Below are 17,608 nucleotides of genomic sequence, written 5' to 3' on the forward strand. Positions count from 1 at the left end.
CGTAACAGTGAGTTCACTCAAGCTCGTTACCCAGTAGATATACATCTAACGACTGTTAGTGTGTAACGCCCCACAATCTTTTTAAGTTTCTCGCAGAAAAATTGTTAATCTAGGATAACAAATTAGGTATTGGATTCTTGCAAGGCGGCATTAGAAATCACATGAGTAACCCTTCTTCCAACACTTACTAATTGTAAAAACTGACATGCTCCTTTTGACAAAAATTTCATCGCCATTTTATACTTTAACCTTAACTCGATCAGCAAGACAATTTAGGGATTTGCTTATGATGAACGAAGTTGTAAATCAATTGTAGTTATGGGGGAGGGGAGTAAGGGAAAGAAAGAAGGAAGGAAAGAAATTATATTAAAATCACACAGAAGAAGACATTTTGATTGAATTATCAGGATTGCCACAAGTTTCCCCAAGTGACATTCCCAGATATTTCCCTGATTCCCAAACAAGTTTTAGCATTTTCCCTGATAAATTTTGACAAAAAAAATATAAGGACTTCTGCAATTTCACTTCTGTGTGAGCAAAAATCTAAGTGTTAACATCAACATCGTTTGTAATGAACTGTTTTTAGACGGAGAAAGCAAGCCAAATGGTGTATGTTTTTTCATTAAGATCAATGTTGTTATTTTTATTTCAATAAAATGAAGCAAATCTGGTGACAAAATCTGCATTTCCTTGAAATCGCAAGACAGATTTAAAATACCTTCACAGATTTCAGAAACAACCTCAGGAAAAAGTAGGCCTCTTGAAAGAAGTGAGTATGGCAGGGAAGAGGAGTTGTGTAAACCAACACCATAGCTCACCACCAATAAAATATTGGTTCTACTATGTTCATTATTGTCAGTTATTACATACTGTGTTACGTTTATTATTTTACACGTATTTTGGGGATTTTTCTTTCGGGAAAAATATGAGTACATAGCTTACAAGCCGCCAGCGACTGCCACAATTTTCTTCTTCTTATCGCCTTATCTTTCTGATATATAAACTACTTTCAAAGTGCCAGAATGTACTATAATAAATAAAATGTCTATAAAACACTTGCACTGTACAATGTACTTGCGGTCAGACAGTCGCCATTCCTGAAATCCATCACCCATGGCCTCTGGCATGCCGAGGAGCACCCAGTCCTGGGTCCATGGATAATCAATGAAAATCAGCTGTATTATGCCACACACCAACAGACATGGTCTGGGGGAAGATTGGTGAGACTAGGTCCGACATGCAGGCCTGATTTGTTAAGAGATACCCGCAGAAATGGGCTGCTGTTTTGGCCCGTCACGGGAATCGACTCATGTGACCGACTATTCACATGTCAGAGATACAGTGTTGATGAAATGAGACCACGGTGATTTTTCAATGCAACAGATAACTTGAGCAAATACTCTGAGAATGAATACTAATGAGGATAGGTAGCAACTCAACATAAAGACGATCACTAGAGCAACAGACAGCCAAGTATAAAAGACAATCACATTCTCACAACTAAATTTTCGGCCATAGCCTTTGACAGAAAACGCCGTGTGTGCGCACGCATGCACACACACAATAACTCAGACACAACTGATGCTCACATGACCACTGTATCCGGCTGCTGCTGCGTCAACAGTGTCTGAGAATCAGATCCCAAAAAACCACTCCTCAATGCCTCCCTGCCTTTCGCCAGCAGCTGCTAGGCTAGCAGCAAGAAGTGGTGGCAGCACTGACTGCAGTAGTAGGAAGGGGAGAAGCAGAATGAATTGAGGGAGCATGGAAGCAGCACACATTCTCAGCTGCAACCAGACAGTGAGAATGCGTGAGATATCGGTAAACTAAAACCATTTCCATTTCATCTACTTAGACAAAAAACGAGATTCCCCACCCCCCCCCCCCCCTTCCTCAAATTTCCAGAACTTGTGGCAATCTTGATTATGTTAAGATCACACGGAAAGAAGACTGTTTGTTGTTTTTTTAAGGATTAGGGATCTAGCATATGAGGTATTTTTAAATGTATGTAAATATAGAAACTAGTTGTATTCACTCATTCATAGGTGGGACAGACGAAATTTGAGACTACAGAAATTTAATACACCTGCAGAAGTTACCTCACTAGAATTTCAGCTCCCTCAATGTTCGGCATGAAAGAGAGAATGTACTGGGTTATAGGAGCTGCCTTGTAGTGATTGATGTTAGGCAGATGATGTTTTGTAAACCAGTGTTTTTTATATATTGGACACGACAATTGTCTCAGCCTTGTTTTGTGCACCTTCTGTTTGAGGTATTCGTTGGGCTACAGGCGGCAGAGTGGTGCAACAGCTTGAGTTATGATATCAGGGCAAGTGAAGACAGATCTCATTGCCAACTCCAGCTTCAGGAAAATGCAAGATGGAAAATTCCGTGAATGCAAAATGAACAACAAAGAAGGGAATATCAACCTTGGGCATATACTTTAGACTGTCTCTGGATGGGGTCTCATGAGATCTCATACGTTGTGCACCAATTTTGAGAATAAAGTAATTTGTCAGCAAGAACTCCAGTTTACTGATTTAAGTATATTGGATAAAGAACTGTGTTGTGTAGTGTATTACAGATCAAGTACTTTATGGAAGCCCTGCAAGATCGGCACAGTCACAATACAATCCAGTAACATTATCACAAATTCGTGTTACACCCCCACACTGATGTATTATGTCAAATGCTGCAGCTATAATAACGGCCGCACAATTTAGTTTTACTCAATCGTCCTAAATCAAATAACGCACTGCGTTTTGCACAGATATTGCCAGAGGAAAAAGAGGCAGCAAGTGGACTGTATTCCAGCTTGCAACCATTGAGTCACTGCCTAACTGGTAACATAGTCACTGCCTAACTGGTAACATAGTCACTGCCTAACTGGTAACATATTGACCTACATAAGCCTATTACAAGTCTTATTCATCAATGTGCATGCAGCTAGCATAGTAGTTTACGCATTTGATTTGTAGTTAAAAATTGAATGGAACTGTGTAGTTATCACTTTTCAAGATCAGAGGATATTTTTGTAAGAGATGTTTAATTGTTACTTGTGGCTGCCAAACTCCATTTACTTAAATTTTCACTTCTGATACTTCGAATTTCGCTTTCGTACACTTCCGCTAAAGTGTCTAGAAAACACACTTGCCAAATCACATTACTTACAAGCCATCTCCTAAATTTTTATTATCTCAGTTATTAACCACACTCTTAATTTTTTAACCTAACCTTAAACATCTAAAAATGTACTTTGAGCTTCAGCAGTGTGAGAGCAGCATATTCTCAATAACTTTTTTGTGTTGGCAACAACTTTTTTGCCATTTACTTCTTTTTAATTCATGTTTCAAAGCATTTGCATAATCTACGAGCAATTGTAGTAAATCGGCATATGTGATTTAGTTACTGTAGCAGGTATTTCTAACACAGATATTGCTACATGTAGTTTTCCCCTAAAGAGGAGTAGCCACGTATATTATCTGTGTTTGTTGCAAATAAACTCAGCTGTCGAGCTTGCTACCAACTGTAATCATCTCCAAACATTTTAGGACAAAAGTAATTTTTAGCACAGGTTTTTTTGTTGCCTTAACAGAATCTCAATTTTATATAGTCTTATAGTGAACTATCATACTTTTTAGCTCATCAGGTTAAAATATAATCAGTGGGCTTAATTTAAAGTTACCTGTTCACTGCTTTGTAACACATTGTACCTTTAAAAATGCAGCCCCACTGTGAGCGCTGTTCTAGAACACAGGATTAGTTAGCTGACGACTGTAAGCAGCTGGAAATCGCTCTGACTGCTGTCGAATGATGCAGCTATGGAACAATGCATTGGAAGAGTTTCCAAGAGTCCTGTGCTACAAAACTGGTACCACAGGTACCTCAGATACTATCATTTCCTGTCTCCCCTGCAGAAAGTACAAAATCTGTCATCACTCATCCTCTTGACTGCAAGTGGCTTGTAAACGGTCAATCTAGGTGTCCTATACAGGGTGGATGGAGACCTGTAACGACTCAGCAACGAGTCTGAGTTGCTACCTTTCACTGAAACTGAGCCAGTGGGACTCACTCCACGTGTTTTGGGGAAACCTGTTTAGTCCGGTGTCAAGAGGAGACAACCATGAATGTGTAGGGGGGCAGTTCAAACGCACGGCGAATGATGGTACCCCTTAGGGAAATGGCAGCAAGGAACAGTTAAGGACAACAGGTGCACTCAGTGTGTATGCCTGTGGGCCTCATTCAACATGTTGAAGAGGCTATTCCAGCAGACGGTGAGGGACAGGGGTCGTGACCAACAGCAGATTTTTTGGCAAACGTTGGAAAAAATAATGCCTCTTGTCTGGGCTCAGAGATCATACTTGGGTCATTCCAGCGACTGGCAGAGATGGTTGAGAAGACCACCCTTGTGCGTGGAGTTTCAATGAAGCTCGCAATTTGCAGCATTGTCCCCATAAGTGATGTTCTGTTCTTGGTTCTGAGTCGAGTGGAAGTAATGACCCACAGCTTTGAAGGTTCTATGACAAACTGGGATGAGACTTACTGTATTTACGCCATAGGGTTGAGAACTGTAGGGTCCCCTGAATAGGTCAGGTGTGCACATACACATCAGAGGCTGCTAATCAGATAGCTGACTGTGTGTTGGGCGCACACAAGTTTTTTTAAATTTTTTATTTTTATTTATTGATTTATTTTTTACATTAGGCAACACACTATCCAATCAAGTTAACAACAGCTGTAGGAAACTGAGAACTATCAGTGTAAGATTGAAAGAAATGCCTCTCACAGGAGAGTATATTGAAACAGTGCAGAATGTTGGATGAAACCTAAAATTGATACCAGTGAGATTTTTGGTGAAAATTTAAGTGTATATCAAATGGATAAGCAAATGGGAAATGCACGTGGGGTAGATGTTGCAGTAGACAAGAAACTCAAATCCACTGAGACAGAAATTGAAGCTGTATGTGACTGTTTGGGCAAGACATTACCAGGGGGTGGGCGTAAAATAATTAGATCACTCTATTTCCCACCAGACTCATCTGCTGTTGTAACTGAAACATTTAAGAGAAAATCTCAGTTCACATGTATGTAAATTCCCCTATCATACTGTAATCAACAGAGGAGATTTTAGCCATCCAACAAGTAATTGGGAAAATTACAGTTTTTGATAGTGGTGGGCGTGATAAGACATCCTGGTGAAACTTTGCTACATGTCTTCTCTGAAAACTACCTAAAACAGAAGGTTAGGAACCACACTCACAAAGGATGTATATTGAATCTAATGGCAACAAACAGACCTTATGACTTTGAGTGGTTTTGGCAACAATGATTACCAAGGTACAAAGGACAACTAAAACAAGCAGAAAGATAAACATGTTTAGTAAACTATACAAAAAAATCAGTAGTGTCATATCTCAATGAGGAGCATGAACTTTCAGTACAGGCCAGGAGCATGTGGAGGAACTCTGGCTCAAGCTTAAAAGAGTAGTTGACCGTGCACTGGATAGATATGTACCCGGTAGAACTGTTCATAATGGAGGGAACCTCCATGGTTTACAGTCACTGTAAAGAAATCTGTGATTACTGCATAATAGCTGTACACTAAGAGATTTTAGGACACCAAAACCATCCTAGATAATACCTTACACAGATAACTGCCTATCTATGCTTCACTGGAGGATGGTAGACAGAAGAGCTTGTTTCAACAGGAAACTGCTAACACCTAATAGCTGTCAGATCAGGTCTTGGATCTGCCACACCTGTCACAACAACTGGTGGCAGGGTTTTCTCAGATACTTATTTAACACCATCTAGGATGGGTGCAACAGGGGAAAAGTCTGGCAGGATGTAATAATTTAGAAGTAAATGAGACCACTCACAGAATAATGGTAGAGTTAAAGTTGTCGGCAGGTGCACACTAGCTTTCAGAAGAAATGCTTTGACAAGGTAGAGTACGAACACACCTCTCTGCTTGTGCCAGAATTTTACGTCTTTATTTCCCCCCCCCCCCCCCCCCCCAAGCCTGATGAACTAACATTCCCATGTCACAACACTACCCTACTACTCTCTGTAATATTTCTTACAGCCTTTTCACTCCTCAAACTCACAGTTTGTTACTCAGTTCCCTTTACAACCTCCTAATACTTTCTTTCATCCATGTCCCACACGTCTGACATTTTCTGAGAACCATCCCATCCCAATGGATCCTTGCAACACATCTTTCACTCTTGTGATCCACCTGGCCTCAATCTCCACTAACCTACTGTCCCCATACTCTTCCCGAACAGTTTCCCTTCTGCTGTTCTGTCACTCCTACCCAATCCTGATATCTTCATATGTGCCACCCCTCACCTCACCAGCTTTGGTAGCCATGTATCACATGCCCAGCCCATGTAACTGCCACCTTTCTCTCATGGATTCCTAGCTACCACTTCTGCTGCCTACCTCTGGACTGTTCTCTTCTGTGGGTGCACCTGTTGATGGCTCAATGTTTCTACCATTTAGAATGGTATAGAAAAGGAAACACACATAATGAGAGGGAAAAGATAGCAACTGTCAAACTCCTCAGCTATACAAGTAAAAGGACATTAACTCCAAAAAATTTAAATGTAACAGATTCTGTAGTTATAAAATGGAGAGGATGATGTATAAAAGCAATAACAGCATAAGCATAAGAAAACTTTTTACAGTTGCTAAAATAACAGGTGCAACTTTAAGTTATATTGTATCAAACACACCTGAATCTGTCTGGTTACTAGTTATTTTATTTGTACTGAACTTACAGTATATGACTGCTCCTGCTTGAGAACCATGTTGCGTAATTCTTGAAGTTCGTTTAACATCTCTGCCTCTTGTGAAACTTCTGGACTACGGTTGTTACTCCACGAGGTTTTAACCTCTGGATTGCTAACTTTTTTCACACACTCCTATTAATAATGGTGACAAAAATCATAATCAATATTGTTAAAAAACAGTTACAAATAGCAAAAGAAACTAATAATAGAAAACAAGGTTACCAAATTTCATAAGCAGGGGTAGGTTTGGGTAAATTCCAGTATAAAATACAATAAATCTCATATTGTAAATTTCCTTGGACACACACACACACACACACACACACACACACACACACAGATGGTATTAGGCATCACCAGTCCTACAAAGAAATTCAAAGTAGCAAAAAGATATATATAAAAAATATGTATAACATAAAAATGCACTCACACAATTTCTGCCAATGGTAACATCAGCACATTCCCACTAATTCAAAAAGTTTTGTACTGCTGAAGAACTAGAAACTGCCTCCAATTTTGAAGTACAAGTTTATATGATGGGTAATGCGTATGGAAATTTCGGAAGTGGTTTCCCTCTTCTTTCTAACCTAATTTACATAGCTATCTTACATCCACCCTTCCTATCGTATGCTGCTTACAAAGTTGTAATGGAAGTGACAACCAACTGTATCATTACACACACTGAACTACAGCACCACACTACAATTTCACAAAAAAAATTTAACGGAAGACAACATTTGCCAAAGAGAACTGAAACACACATTTAACTGGCTCTTTTTGAAAAACTGTTGCTCTAATCATCATCATTTCAGCTTCCTGATGAATCATTACTAGGAGTAAGAGTGTCAAATGAATAATCATTAAAAAAAATTCATTGGAAATCGTGACTTGATAGTGTACAGTTCATTAAACAGAATAGTGTTTATAGTGGGCACAAAAATTATATAGGCAGATAATGTTTGTTAGAGCAGAAGAGGAAATACAGGCAGCAAATGTGAGAATGTGTTATGTGTAGCCTATATGGAAGGAAATACAGCTCATTCAAAGGCCCTTCCCCATTCACTGATTGAAAAGGCAGTAATAACAAGAAATCGCTCAAACTGCCAACAATATGAACATTCTGCCAGGAAATTTTCTTTTTAACAAAGAACTCTTACCCCAAGTAGCTGATACAACTTCACAATAAATTTCCATGTTCAGCAGATACACACACACTATTACTCTTACCACTGTATTCACCATTTCACCTCCTCCAGCATTTAAATTTCAAATGCTCTAATTTTCTTTTTAGTCTCAACTCAACCTTTTTTATCTTCAACCCAACTTATTGTCCTGGTATTCCAATGAAATATTTCTTTACATGAGTTAGTTACAGACTAAAAATTATTATATGGTACATAAAATAAGCAAACATTAAATTTTCATGCGTGCCTTATATTGTTGCAAAATAAATAAAAGGGCAGTCTTCAGGTTATGAACAGTTATTTACAATATGGTAGAGATGAGGGAAGTTAACAATGACATGAAATTAAATTGCGTACACTTCAATTCTAACGTGTTATGAAAATGATAGATAGTTGCTACTCACCACATAGCAGAGATGCTGTGTCACACACAAAGTCTCAGGCTGCCAAGGCCAGACATTCTACAAGCCAGCTGCTTTGTAACAAATTTGAAGGATGAAATGTTCATTTTCTGGCTCTCATTTTTTCATAAAATTATGATCCATGTGCATATTTTGTATACTCAGCTACAGAAAAAGGGATACTGACCCAACTTATGCACAAAAACCGGGTGACGGCTTTTATGATCCATGCGTATATTTTGTATACTCAGCTACAGAAAATGGGATACTGACCCTACTTATACACAAAATCAGGTGATGGCTTTTGAATGTGAATCAAAAACACAAGGGAAAGTGTGGACGAAAATTCAACAGATTTACACGAGTATCTTAAAAGAGGGAGAGCTGAAGATGGAAGAGAGATGTGTACCCTACTGTGGGAAGCAAAAGACATCTGATGTTATAAGTTATGAGACAAAAGAAAGATTCAAGTTCACTTGACACCTAGTTGCAGCCTCTCTCTTTCTACCTGAGTTATTCACAATTTACTCTATGTATTATCCAGACAATTCTCTTTGGATTTGCTGTTGAAACCTATTCTTTTCTGCAAGTAAAGAAACTCGAACAGAGCTCTGTCATTTATGGCAGAGAGGACTTCAAAAATATGTGTGTAGCATTGAGCAAATCTATGAAACTTCTGAAAGCAATAATTACAATGATCATGTCAAAAGCAAAACATTGTTTTTCATCACTGAAACACTGTATATCAAAGGTTTCTTACAGAATACTATCGACCAAGAAAGACTATCAGCATATGCAATGCACTCTATTAGATGAGCCCTCATTTTAGGAATTTCTGACTTTAAACTAAGAGTGATCAAAACATTTGTAAATATGATGGAAAGAAGAATGGGGTTCCTATACAAGTGGTAAGCACCACAAAAACAGCCGAGATACAATGTAATGTCATTACTATCAGTCCTGCTGAAAATGGATAATGAGGCAGGCAGGCCTCCTACGTCTGCATACACAGCATTGCAATTCATCTTAATTTGTTTTATTTTGCAAAGTAATACTTTTTTCTGTGTACACATTTTGATGGTGTTATTAAGTAGATGCTGCAGTGACATAACAAGCTATCAGCTTATATTGCAGATTACAAAAACACTAGCAGTGCACTGATTTCCTCTCCTTTTTTAATGTTTTTCTTGTTCTTTACTTCACTGACATTTTTATTCGCAAACAGAATACATTTTTGCAAGAAGTAACACTTAAAAGAAAGAAAGAAAGAAAACAATACAACCAGCAGTAAGCTGCAATGAAAGTTTTAGCAACGATCTTGATGGTGATTCCCCAAGCCTTCCCTTGCAGTACGTTTCTGCATACAGGAATGCTGCTGCTTCTCATTACTTGAAACCAGCCTGATAGAATGCAGGGTGAGTAACAGATAACTACAACTTTGGAATGATACTGAAATATATGGGAATACTCACTGAATCAGTAGGTGTGTTATTTCATAGCAAACCACGTCAAGTTTCAAAGTGGATTTGTCATTATGGTTCAATGTGGCCACCATTTGTGATACGGCAAACATTCCACTTGTATTAAATTTCTTCCCACTCTCACACCAGATCGGGTGTAACTAATGCAACGGTAGCAAAGATTCATTTTTTCAAATTGGCCAAACTGTTTGGTAGGGGAGGAACATACACAGTGTCTCCACCCAGAACCCCAGATAAAGAGATCCAGTGGTCAACTATGGGGAGCGAGATGACCACACAACTGGCTCTTCACGACCAATCCACCGACCTGGGAAACCTGTCTCAATGAAATTCTTGAGCCAAGAATAAATTGTAACCCTGCAGAATTCATTTCATGGAACCAAAACGCACAGCAAGCACACTGCACCAACAAAAAGAACCATTTCAACTATTAGGGGTGCCACAATTTTCCCAAAGTGAAATTCCCTGCTTTCCAGACAAGGTTTAGCATTTTCACTGACAAATTTTGAGATCTCAAGGATAAGAAAAGACCTAAGTTGACAAAAAAATGTAAGGAGTTCTGCACTTTTAAACATGTGAGCAAAAATCTTTAGTACTAACACCAACATCTTTTGTAATGAACTGTTCTTAGATGGAGAAGGCAAGCCAAATGGTATGTTCATTTTATTAAGACCATACATGTTATTTTATTTCAGTAAAACGAAATATGGCAACAAAAATACAAATTTAGTTTGAGTCACAAGACAGATTTAAAATACTTCCACTGATTTCAGAAACAATAGGCCTCTTGAAAGAAGTGGCGAAGACTTGTGTAAACCAACAATATAGGTGACCGCCAATAAAATGTTGGTTCTACTATGTTCGTTGTTGTTGCTTATTGCCCACTGTGTTATGTCTATTATTTTACACGTATTGTGTGATTTTTCCTTCAGGAAATACATGAGTACATGGCGTACAAACTGCCACAATTTTCTTCTTACCGTTCCTATCTTCTATTACATAACTACCTTTGAAGTGCCAAAATGCACTAGAATAAATAAAATGTCATCCTCTCACAACTAAATTTTTTGTCACAGCCTATGTCAGAAAACGAGAGCACACACACATTCACTTAAACATAACTCATGCACATGTGACTACTGTCTTCGGCCGATTTGTCAACAGTAACAAGAATCAGATCCACACAAACCACTCCTCACGCCTCCCTGGCTCTCATTGGCAGCTGCTAGGACAGCGAAAAGAAGTGGTGGCAGCACAGATCCGCAAGCTGGTGGGAGTGGTAGAAAGGGTAGTAGCAGTAAGCATGAGCAGTGCACGTACTCAGCTGTGCCCAGCTAGTGGCAATGCATGACATATCAGTGAACAAACCATTGTATCTACCGAGACAAAAATAGATTTTCTCCAGTGTCCCCCCCTGCCCCCCAAATTTCCCTGATTTCCAGAACTTTTGGCAGTCCTTAGTATGCACTTTGCTGGCAATCCTGCTGGCAGAATAGCATACTGATTCACTACGTTAATCAAACTTGGCGTTGTTTGCTTCAAAATGATATATTTATCAATTTCGTAAGTTATTTCAATACATTTTTATAACATTCCAAAGTTGTACAGTCCTTTTTGACTCATCCTGTATTTTCCCTGTCACTGAATGCAGACAAACGAATGTTCTTTCTTTCGGACCCACAGTAATTGTTAGCTTTTCAGAATTGAAAAACATTTCCTCATTTCTGAGTATATCGCACTTGTAAAGAGCTTTAAATCTTATTCTTTGCCATGTTTGAAAGTTTTAGTTATGACTGTCATCAACATTGTGGTTGATCGCCAGCTTTTTCTACAGTTTAAACTTTCTATATTTGCAAGTGATAACTACAAAAAAGTTAAGTTAATTAACACACTTCACAGACTCACAAAGAGAGGTTCCCAATAGTGGTTGTGTCGGTTTAAAAGAGGAGAGAAGGGACCAAACTACGAGGTCATCGGTTTCTTGTTCCTAATAAAACAATGCCGCAAGAGTGAGAATAAAACGAACGAGACATATAACACAAAACGGAAAAACCAAAAGAACAACGGAAAGGTAACAAACACTAAAAGGAACAAAAGAGGACAAGAAAACAACAGAGAGATGCTAAAAACAGAAGAGAGTAAAATACAAAAGCACATAACAATGGCTGGCCGACCACGAGAATAAAAAGGAAAAGCCAGCCACTCTGTAACACATTAAAACCTCCACCCTAAAAGCACTAGGGAGAAGGACACAGAGGGACAAAACACATGCACTAAAACCTACAGAGAAGTATAAAACCCACTCTCACGGATAAAACGTAAAACTAAAGCTGCTGTTGAGACATTGTCACCCAACACCAAAGGAAGGGTGCTGGAAAAGTTAAAAGCCCACCACAGAGTGGCTAAAAGTGGGCAGTGTAGCAAGAGGTGGATGACTGTCATTTGGGGCCCACAGCGACACAGAGGTGGGTCCTCACGATGGAGTAGGTAACCGTGCGTTAGCAATGTATGGCCAATGCGGAGTCAGCAGAGGACAACTGATTCCCTGTGATAGAACCTCATGGAAGACTTCCACACATTTATAGTCTCCTTAACGATACACAGTTTGCTGTGCATACTGTCTCCCAAAGCCGGAAAACCCTGTGGCGTAAGACAGAACGCAGGTCAGCTCCGGAGAGTCCCATCTTCAGAAGCGGTTTCCGCATTGCCTGTTTGGCCACCCTGTCGGCAAGTTCATTGCCGGTGATTCCGACGTGTCCTGGGGTCCACACAAACACCAACGAACGGCGGGACCATTCCAGGGCACAGAAGGCTCCTGGATGGCTGCTACCAGAGGATGACGATGGTAGCACTGGTCGATAGCTTGTAGGCTGCTCAATGAGTCAGTACATAGGAGAAATGACATGCCAGGCCATGGGCGGACGTACTCAAGAGCACGAGATATGACCGCCAGCTCAGAAGGGAAAAACACTGCAGCCATCTGACAAGGAGTGATATTCAATATGTCCTCCATGAACATACACAAAACCTACGTGACCATCAGCCATCAAGCCGTCAGTGTAAACCACTTCAGAGCCCCGAAACATGTCAAGAATTGAGAGGAAGTGACAGCGGGGAGCGGCGGGGTTAATGACGTCCTTAGGGCCATGCAAAAGGTCCAGACGAAGCTGCAGCCGAGGCGTACACCATGGAGGACGTGAACAGACCGCAAGTACAAGTGGTAAAGGGAAGGACTCCAGTTCGGAGAGCAGGGACCGAACATGAATGCAATCGTTCGCCCCGACCTGGGCCCCCGATGAGGGAGATCGACTGCCGCGGGTGGAAAAGGAGGCGGTAATTTGGATGCTCAGGGGAACTATGAATGTGTGCTGCGTAACTGGTGAGCAGTTGCGCACTTCTGATCTGCAATGGAGGGACACCAGCCTCCACCAGTACGCTGGTCACCAGACTCGTCCTAAAAGCTCCTGTGGCTAATCGAACCCCACAGTGGTGCACAGGGTCGAGTAAATGCAATGCTGAGGGCGCTGCTGAACCATAAATCACACTCCCATAGTCAAGTCAAGATTTAACAAGGGCTCTGTAGAGCTGCAGCAGCACGGAGTGATCTGCACCCCAGTTGGTGTTGCTCAAGCAGCGGAGGGCATTGAAGTGCTGCCAACACTTCCGTTTTGATGAAGATGAGGCAGCCAAGTCAAACGAGCATTGAAAACCTAAGAATCGATATGTCTCCACTACAGTGAGTGGATCATCATTAAAGTGCTGGTTCCGGATGAACAGTATGACGCCGACAGAAATGCATGACACATATCTTCATGGCGGAAAACTGAAAGCCATGGGCTAGAGCCCATGACTGAGCTTTGTGGATGGCTCCCTGTAGGCGATGCTCAGCAACACCAGTACTGGAGCAGCAGTATGAAACACAGAAGTCGTCTGCATACAGAGAAGGTGAGATGGAGGGCCTGACAGTTGCTGCTAGACCATTATTGACGCTAAAAATAGAGACACACTCAATACAGAGCCCTGCGGGACTCCATCCTCCTGGATATGGATGGAACTATGGAAGGTGCCAACTTGGACATGGAAAATATGGAGCGACAGGAAGTTTTGGATAGAAATCGGGAGTGGGCCCCAAGAGACCCCACTAATACAATGTGGCAAGGATATGATGCCGCCAGGTCATGTCATGTGCATTATGCAAGTAAAAAAACACGGCAACCAGGTGTTGGCGTCTGGAAAAGGCTGTTCGGATGGCAGACTCGAGGGACACGAGATTATCAGTGGTAGAGCAACCCTGGCAGAAGCCGCCCTGACATGGAGCCAGTAGGCCACGTGACTCCAGGACCCAACCCAACCTCCAACACACCATACGTTACAGAAACTTACAAAGAACATTGGTGAGGCTGGTAGCTATCCACATCAACCGGGTTTTTACCGGGTTTGAGCACCAGAATGATGGTGCTCTCCCGCCATTGCGATGGAAAGACGCTATCACACCAGATCCGGTTGAAGATGACGTGCATGCTGTCAGATGAGAGATGTTTAATCATCTGGCTGTGGATCCATCAGGCCCAGGAGCTGTGTCGGGGCAATGTGCAAGGGCACTGAGGACCCCCCACACTCTCTAAATGGGGCATTATAGGATTCACTGTGGCATGTAGTGAATGAGAGGACTTTCACCACCAGCCGCCGTTTGAGAGTGTGAAAGTCTGGGGAGTAATTCTCCGATGCAGAGGCTCGAGCAAAGTGCTCAGCTAAATGCTCGGCCATCAGGTTTGTGTCGGTAGATAACATGCCATTTATAGTATCACCAGGAACATCTGTTGGGGGTCTGGTACCTGAAAACAGGTTTGATCTTTGCCCAGACTTGGGAAGGTGATGTATGGCACCCAATGGTTGAGACGTATCTCTCCCAACACTCCTGCTTCCGTCGTTTCACAAGTTGGTGAACGCGGGCACATAGCTGTTTAAAGGCTATGAGGTTCTCCAGGAAAGGGTGCCGCTTGTGCCACTGTAGAGCCCACCGACGCTCCTTAATTGCTTCAGCGACTTCCGGTGACCACCAAGGGACTGCCTTACGCCAGGGGCACCCTAAACAGCGAGGGATCGCGTTTTCTGCCGAAGAAACAATTGTTGTTGTCACTTGCTCAACCATCATATCGATGTAACCGTGTGGGGGAGATTCAACGGTGACAGCAGAAGTGAAAGTTTCCCAGTCCGCCTTGTTTAAAGCCCACCTGGGCAGGCATCTGTGGGCCTGATACTGGGGCAGTGACAGGTAGATGGGGAAACGGTCACTACCACACAGGTTGTCATGTGCTCTCCAGTAGATTGATGGGAGAAGTCCTGGGTTGCAAATTGATAAATGAATGGGCGAGTAACTACCATGAGCCACACTGAAATGTGTGGCGGCCCCAGTTTTTAAGAGGCAGCAGAGGTTGAACTGAAACAATAAAGTCTCGACATCTCTGCCTCGGCCAGTAAGCACGGTGGCACCCCACATGGGGTTATGAGTGTTAAAATCTCCCAAAAGTACAAAAAGTTTAAGGAGTTAATCAATCAGTCCAGCTAATACATTCAGGCGTACTGCACCATCTGGAAGAAGATACACATTGCAGACAGTTATTTCCTGTGTCGTCCTTATTCTGACAGCCACAGCTTCAAGAGGGGTTTGAAGGGGCGCAGTGGCACTACAGACTGAGTTTAGAACATGAACGCCAACTCCACCTGACACTCGATTATACCGTATTTACTCGAATTTAAGCCGCACTCGAATCTAAGCCGCACTCGAATCTAAGCCGCACCTGAAAAATGAGACTCGAAATCGAGGAAAAAAAATTTTCCCGAATCTAAGCCGCACCTGAAATCTGAGACTCGAATTTCAAGGGGAGAGAAAAGTTTTAGGCCGCACTTCCAAATCGAAACAAAGTTGGTCCATTGTAATATGAGACACAATTTAGGTTGAATGAATGACGATACAGCTACAGTAGGTTCGAGTCGTAAGCTTAGCAGTTAAGCTTTACCAGGTAGCCGTTGTTATGCGTCAGGCGCTCCGTCTGTATTTATACGGGTACCCTTCCTTTTTCACGTGCTTCGTCTGGTTTGAATTGATTGCTTATTTTTCTTTGATCTGACAAGTGCAGTTCTCTTTGTTATAGGTGTTTCCGTCACTAAAAGCTGAAAATGCATTACTGTACTGTGTCATGCATTGTTTGTCGCATTCTGAAAATGAGGGTTTACGGCCTGTCGCTGCTCGCGGCATGGCTTGCTTTTGTGCACGCTACCGCCGCTTACAATTTAAAAAAAACAAAGAGAGGAATCGTCTCATTAGCGAAACAATGGCAAGAGATTACTATTCGTTGCTACTTACACTGCTGCTTTCTTTGATAATGATCAACAAGAACCAAATAATAGATTGCGTATGATAGATGATGTTCTGAACGAGAATTTAGCGAAAATTTTTTCCGTTTGAAAATCTTTGCAGACGCCTCTTTAGTACATTACATTATGCCCAGAAATTAGAGTCATCTTAGATTTAAAAATCTAGTCAATTGCCGTGCTTCATTTCTGACTGTATCACTATTAGGCATAAGAATAATACGAATATAAACATGACATGGTATGTATATTCTTCCGCGTCTGCTGTTGTCTCACTCTAGTTTCGTAGTTTATTAGGCGGACAGGATTTAACCCTTTTAGTGCCAAATACGATCTGATCGTGATCCAGATTTTCGGCGAAAAATGCCGGTAACGATCTGATCGTGATGCCTTTCTCATTTGCTAGGAAATACTAACAACTTTGCCTTCAAGCGCGGAAAAAATGAATGAGAAAGGCATCACGATCAGATCGTTACTGGCATTTTTCGCCGAAAATCTGGATCACGATCAGATCGTATTTGGCACTAAAAGGGTTAAATGAGATAGCAGCAAACACGAAAGAATACATGGCAAAATGTTTATATTCGTATTATTCTTATGGTGAAGAGAATACTGTATGTGATTCACAATTCATAAAAGTTCCTATTAGCAACGATTTCTTCTCAAAGTTAGGAAAAAATTCAGAAAGCAGAGTTGGCCATATTGACAAATATCCCAAACAGTCTTGTCAGTCGGATTTTCGTAGTACATTGAAATGCTGCTACGTTCGAAGAGGAACAATACGGAATTTGTATTTACTTCGTTGGATAATGTATGAAAATGCAGTGGTCGAAACTCGGGGCGGAGAAAAAAAAAGCTCGTCTTCCACCTTTTATTCATTTATTTACTAACACAGAGGTTTTGGTGCCAGTATTTGTCTTTGTGCCTGCGTAGCGTTACATATATTCGACGACAGAAGTTAGTTGTGGCGGCACCTACCAACATTTTTCAGAACTTCCGCTTACTTTGCACTCGATTCTAAGTCGCAGGTTTTTTTTTGGATTACTGAAACCGGAAAAAAGTGCGGCTTAGATTCGAGTAAATACGGTAGTCGCTACGGTTCCTGTAATATCCCTTATAGCCGCAGAGGTCCACATTGCCGTGGACCAGGTTTCCTGGAGGGCAATGAAGATAGCAGGTGTAAAGCTTAACAGTTGCCGTAGCTTAGCCAGGCGGTGGAAAAAACCGCCGCAATTCCGCTGGAGGATGACGTCATCGTGAGACTGGGAAGGCGTGAAACATTCAATGAGGCAGCTTACGCCTCAGGGTCACCTGCTGCCACCGATTTATTGCCTGAGCAGTCTACCGTATTTACTCGAATCTAAGCCACACTC

At 41.4% G+C, this 17,608-nt stretch overlaps 1 protein-coding gene across 3 annotated transcripts in view; it reads right to left on the reverse strand.

Moving 5' to 3' along the window:
- The window catches only part of LOC124795253 (transforming acidic coiled-coil-containing protein 1), a 214,961-nt gene that overhangs the window by 51,914 nt on the left and 145,439 nt on the right, over nt 1–17,608 (reverse strand). For all 3 annotated transcript variants that reach the window (XM_047259195.1, XM_047259197.1, XM_047259196.1), the window contains one exon: nt 6,783–6,926. In XM_047259195.1, coding sequence (XP_047115151.1) covers nt 6,783–6,926 — 144 coding nt within the window. The remainder of the gene's footprint in view (nt 1–6,782; nt 6,927–17,608) is intronic.

Source organism: Schistocerca piceifrons, chromosome 4, assembly GCF_021461385.2.
Source record: "Schistocerca piceifrons isolate TAMUIC-IGC-003096 chromosome 4, iqSchPice1.1, whole genome shotgun sequence".
In the NCBI taxonomy this organism is placed as follows: domain Eukaryota; kingdom Metazoa; phylum Arthropoda; class Insecta; order Orthoptera; family Acrididae; genus Schistocerca; species Schistocerca piceifrons.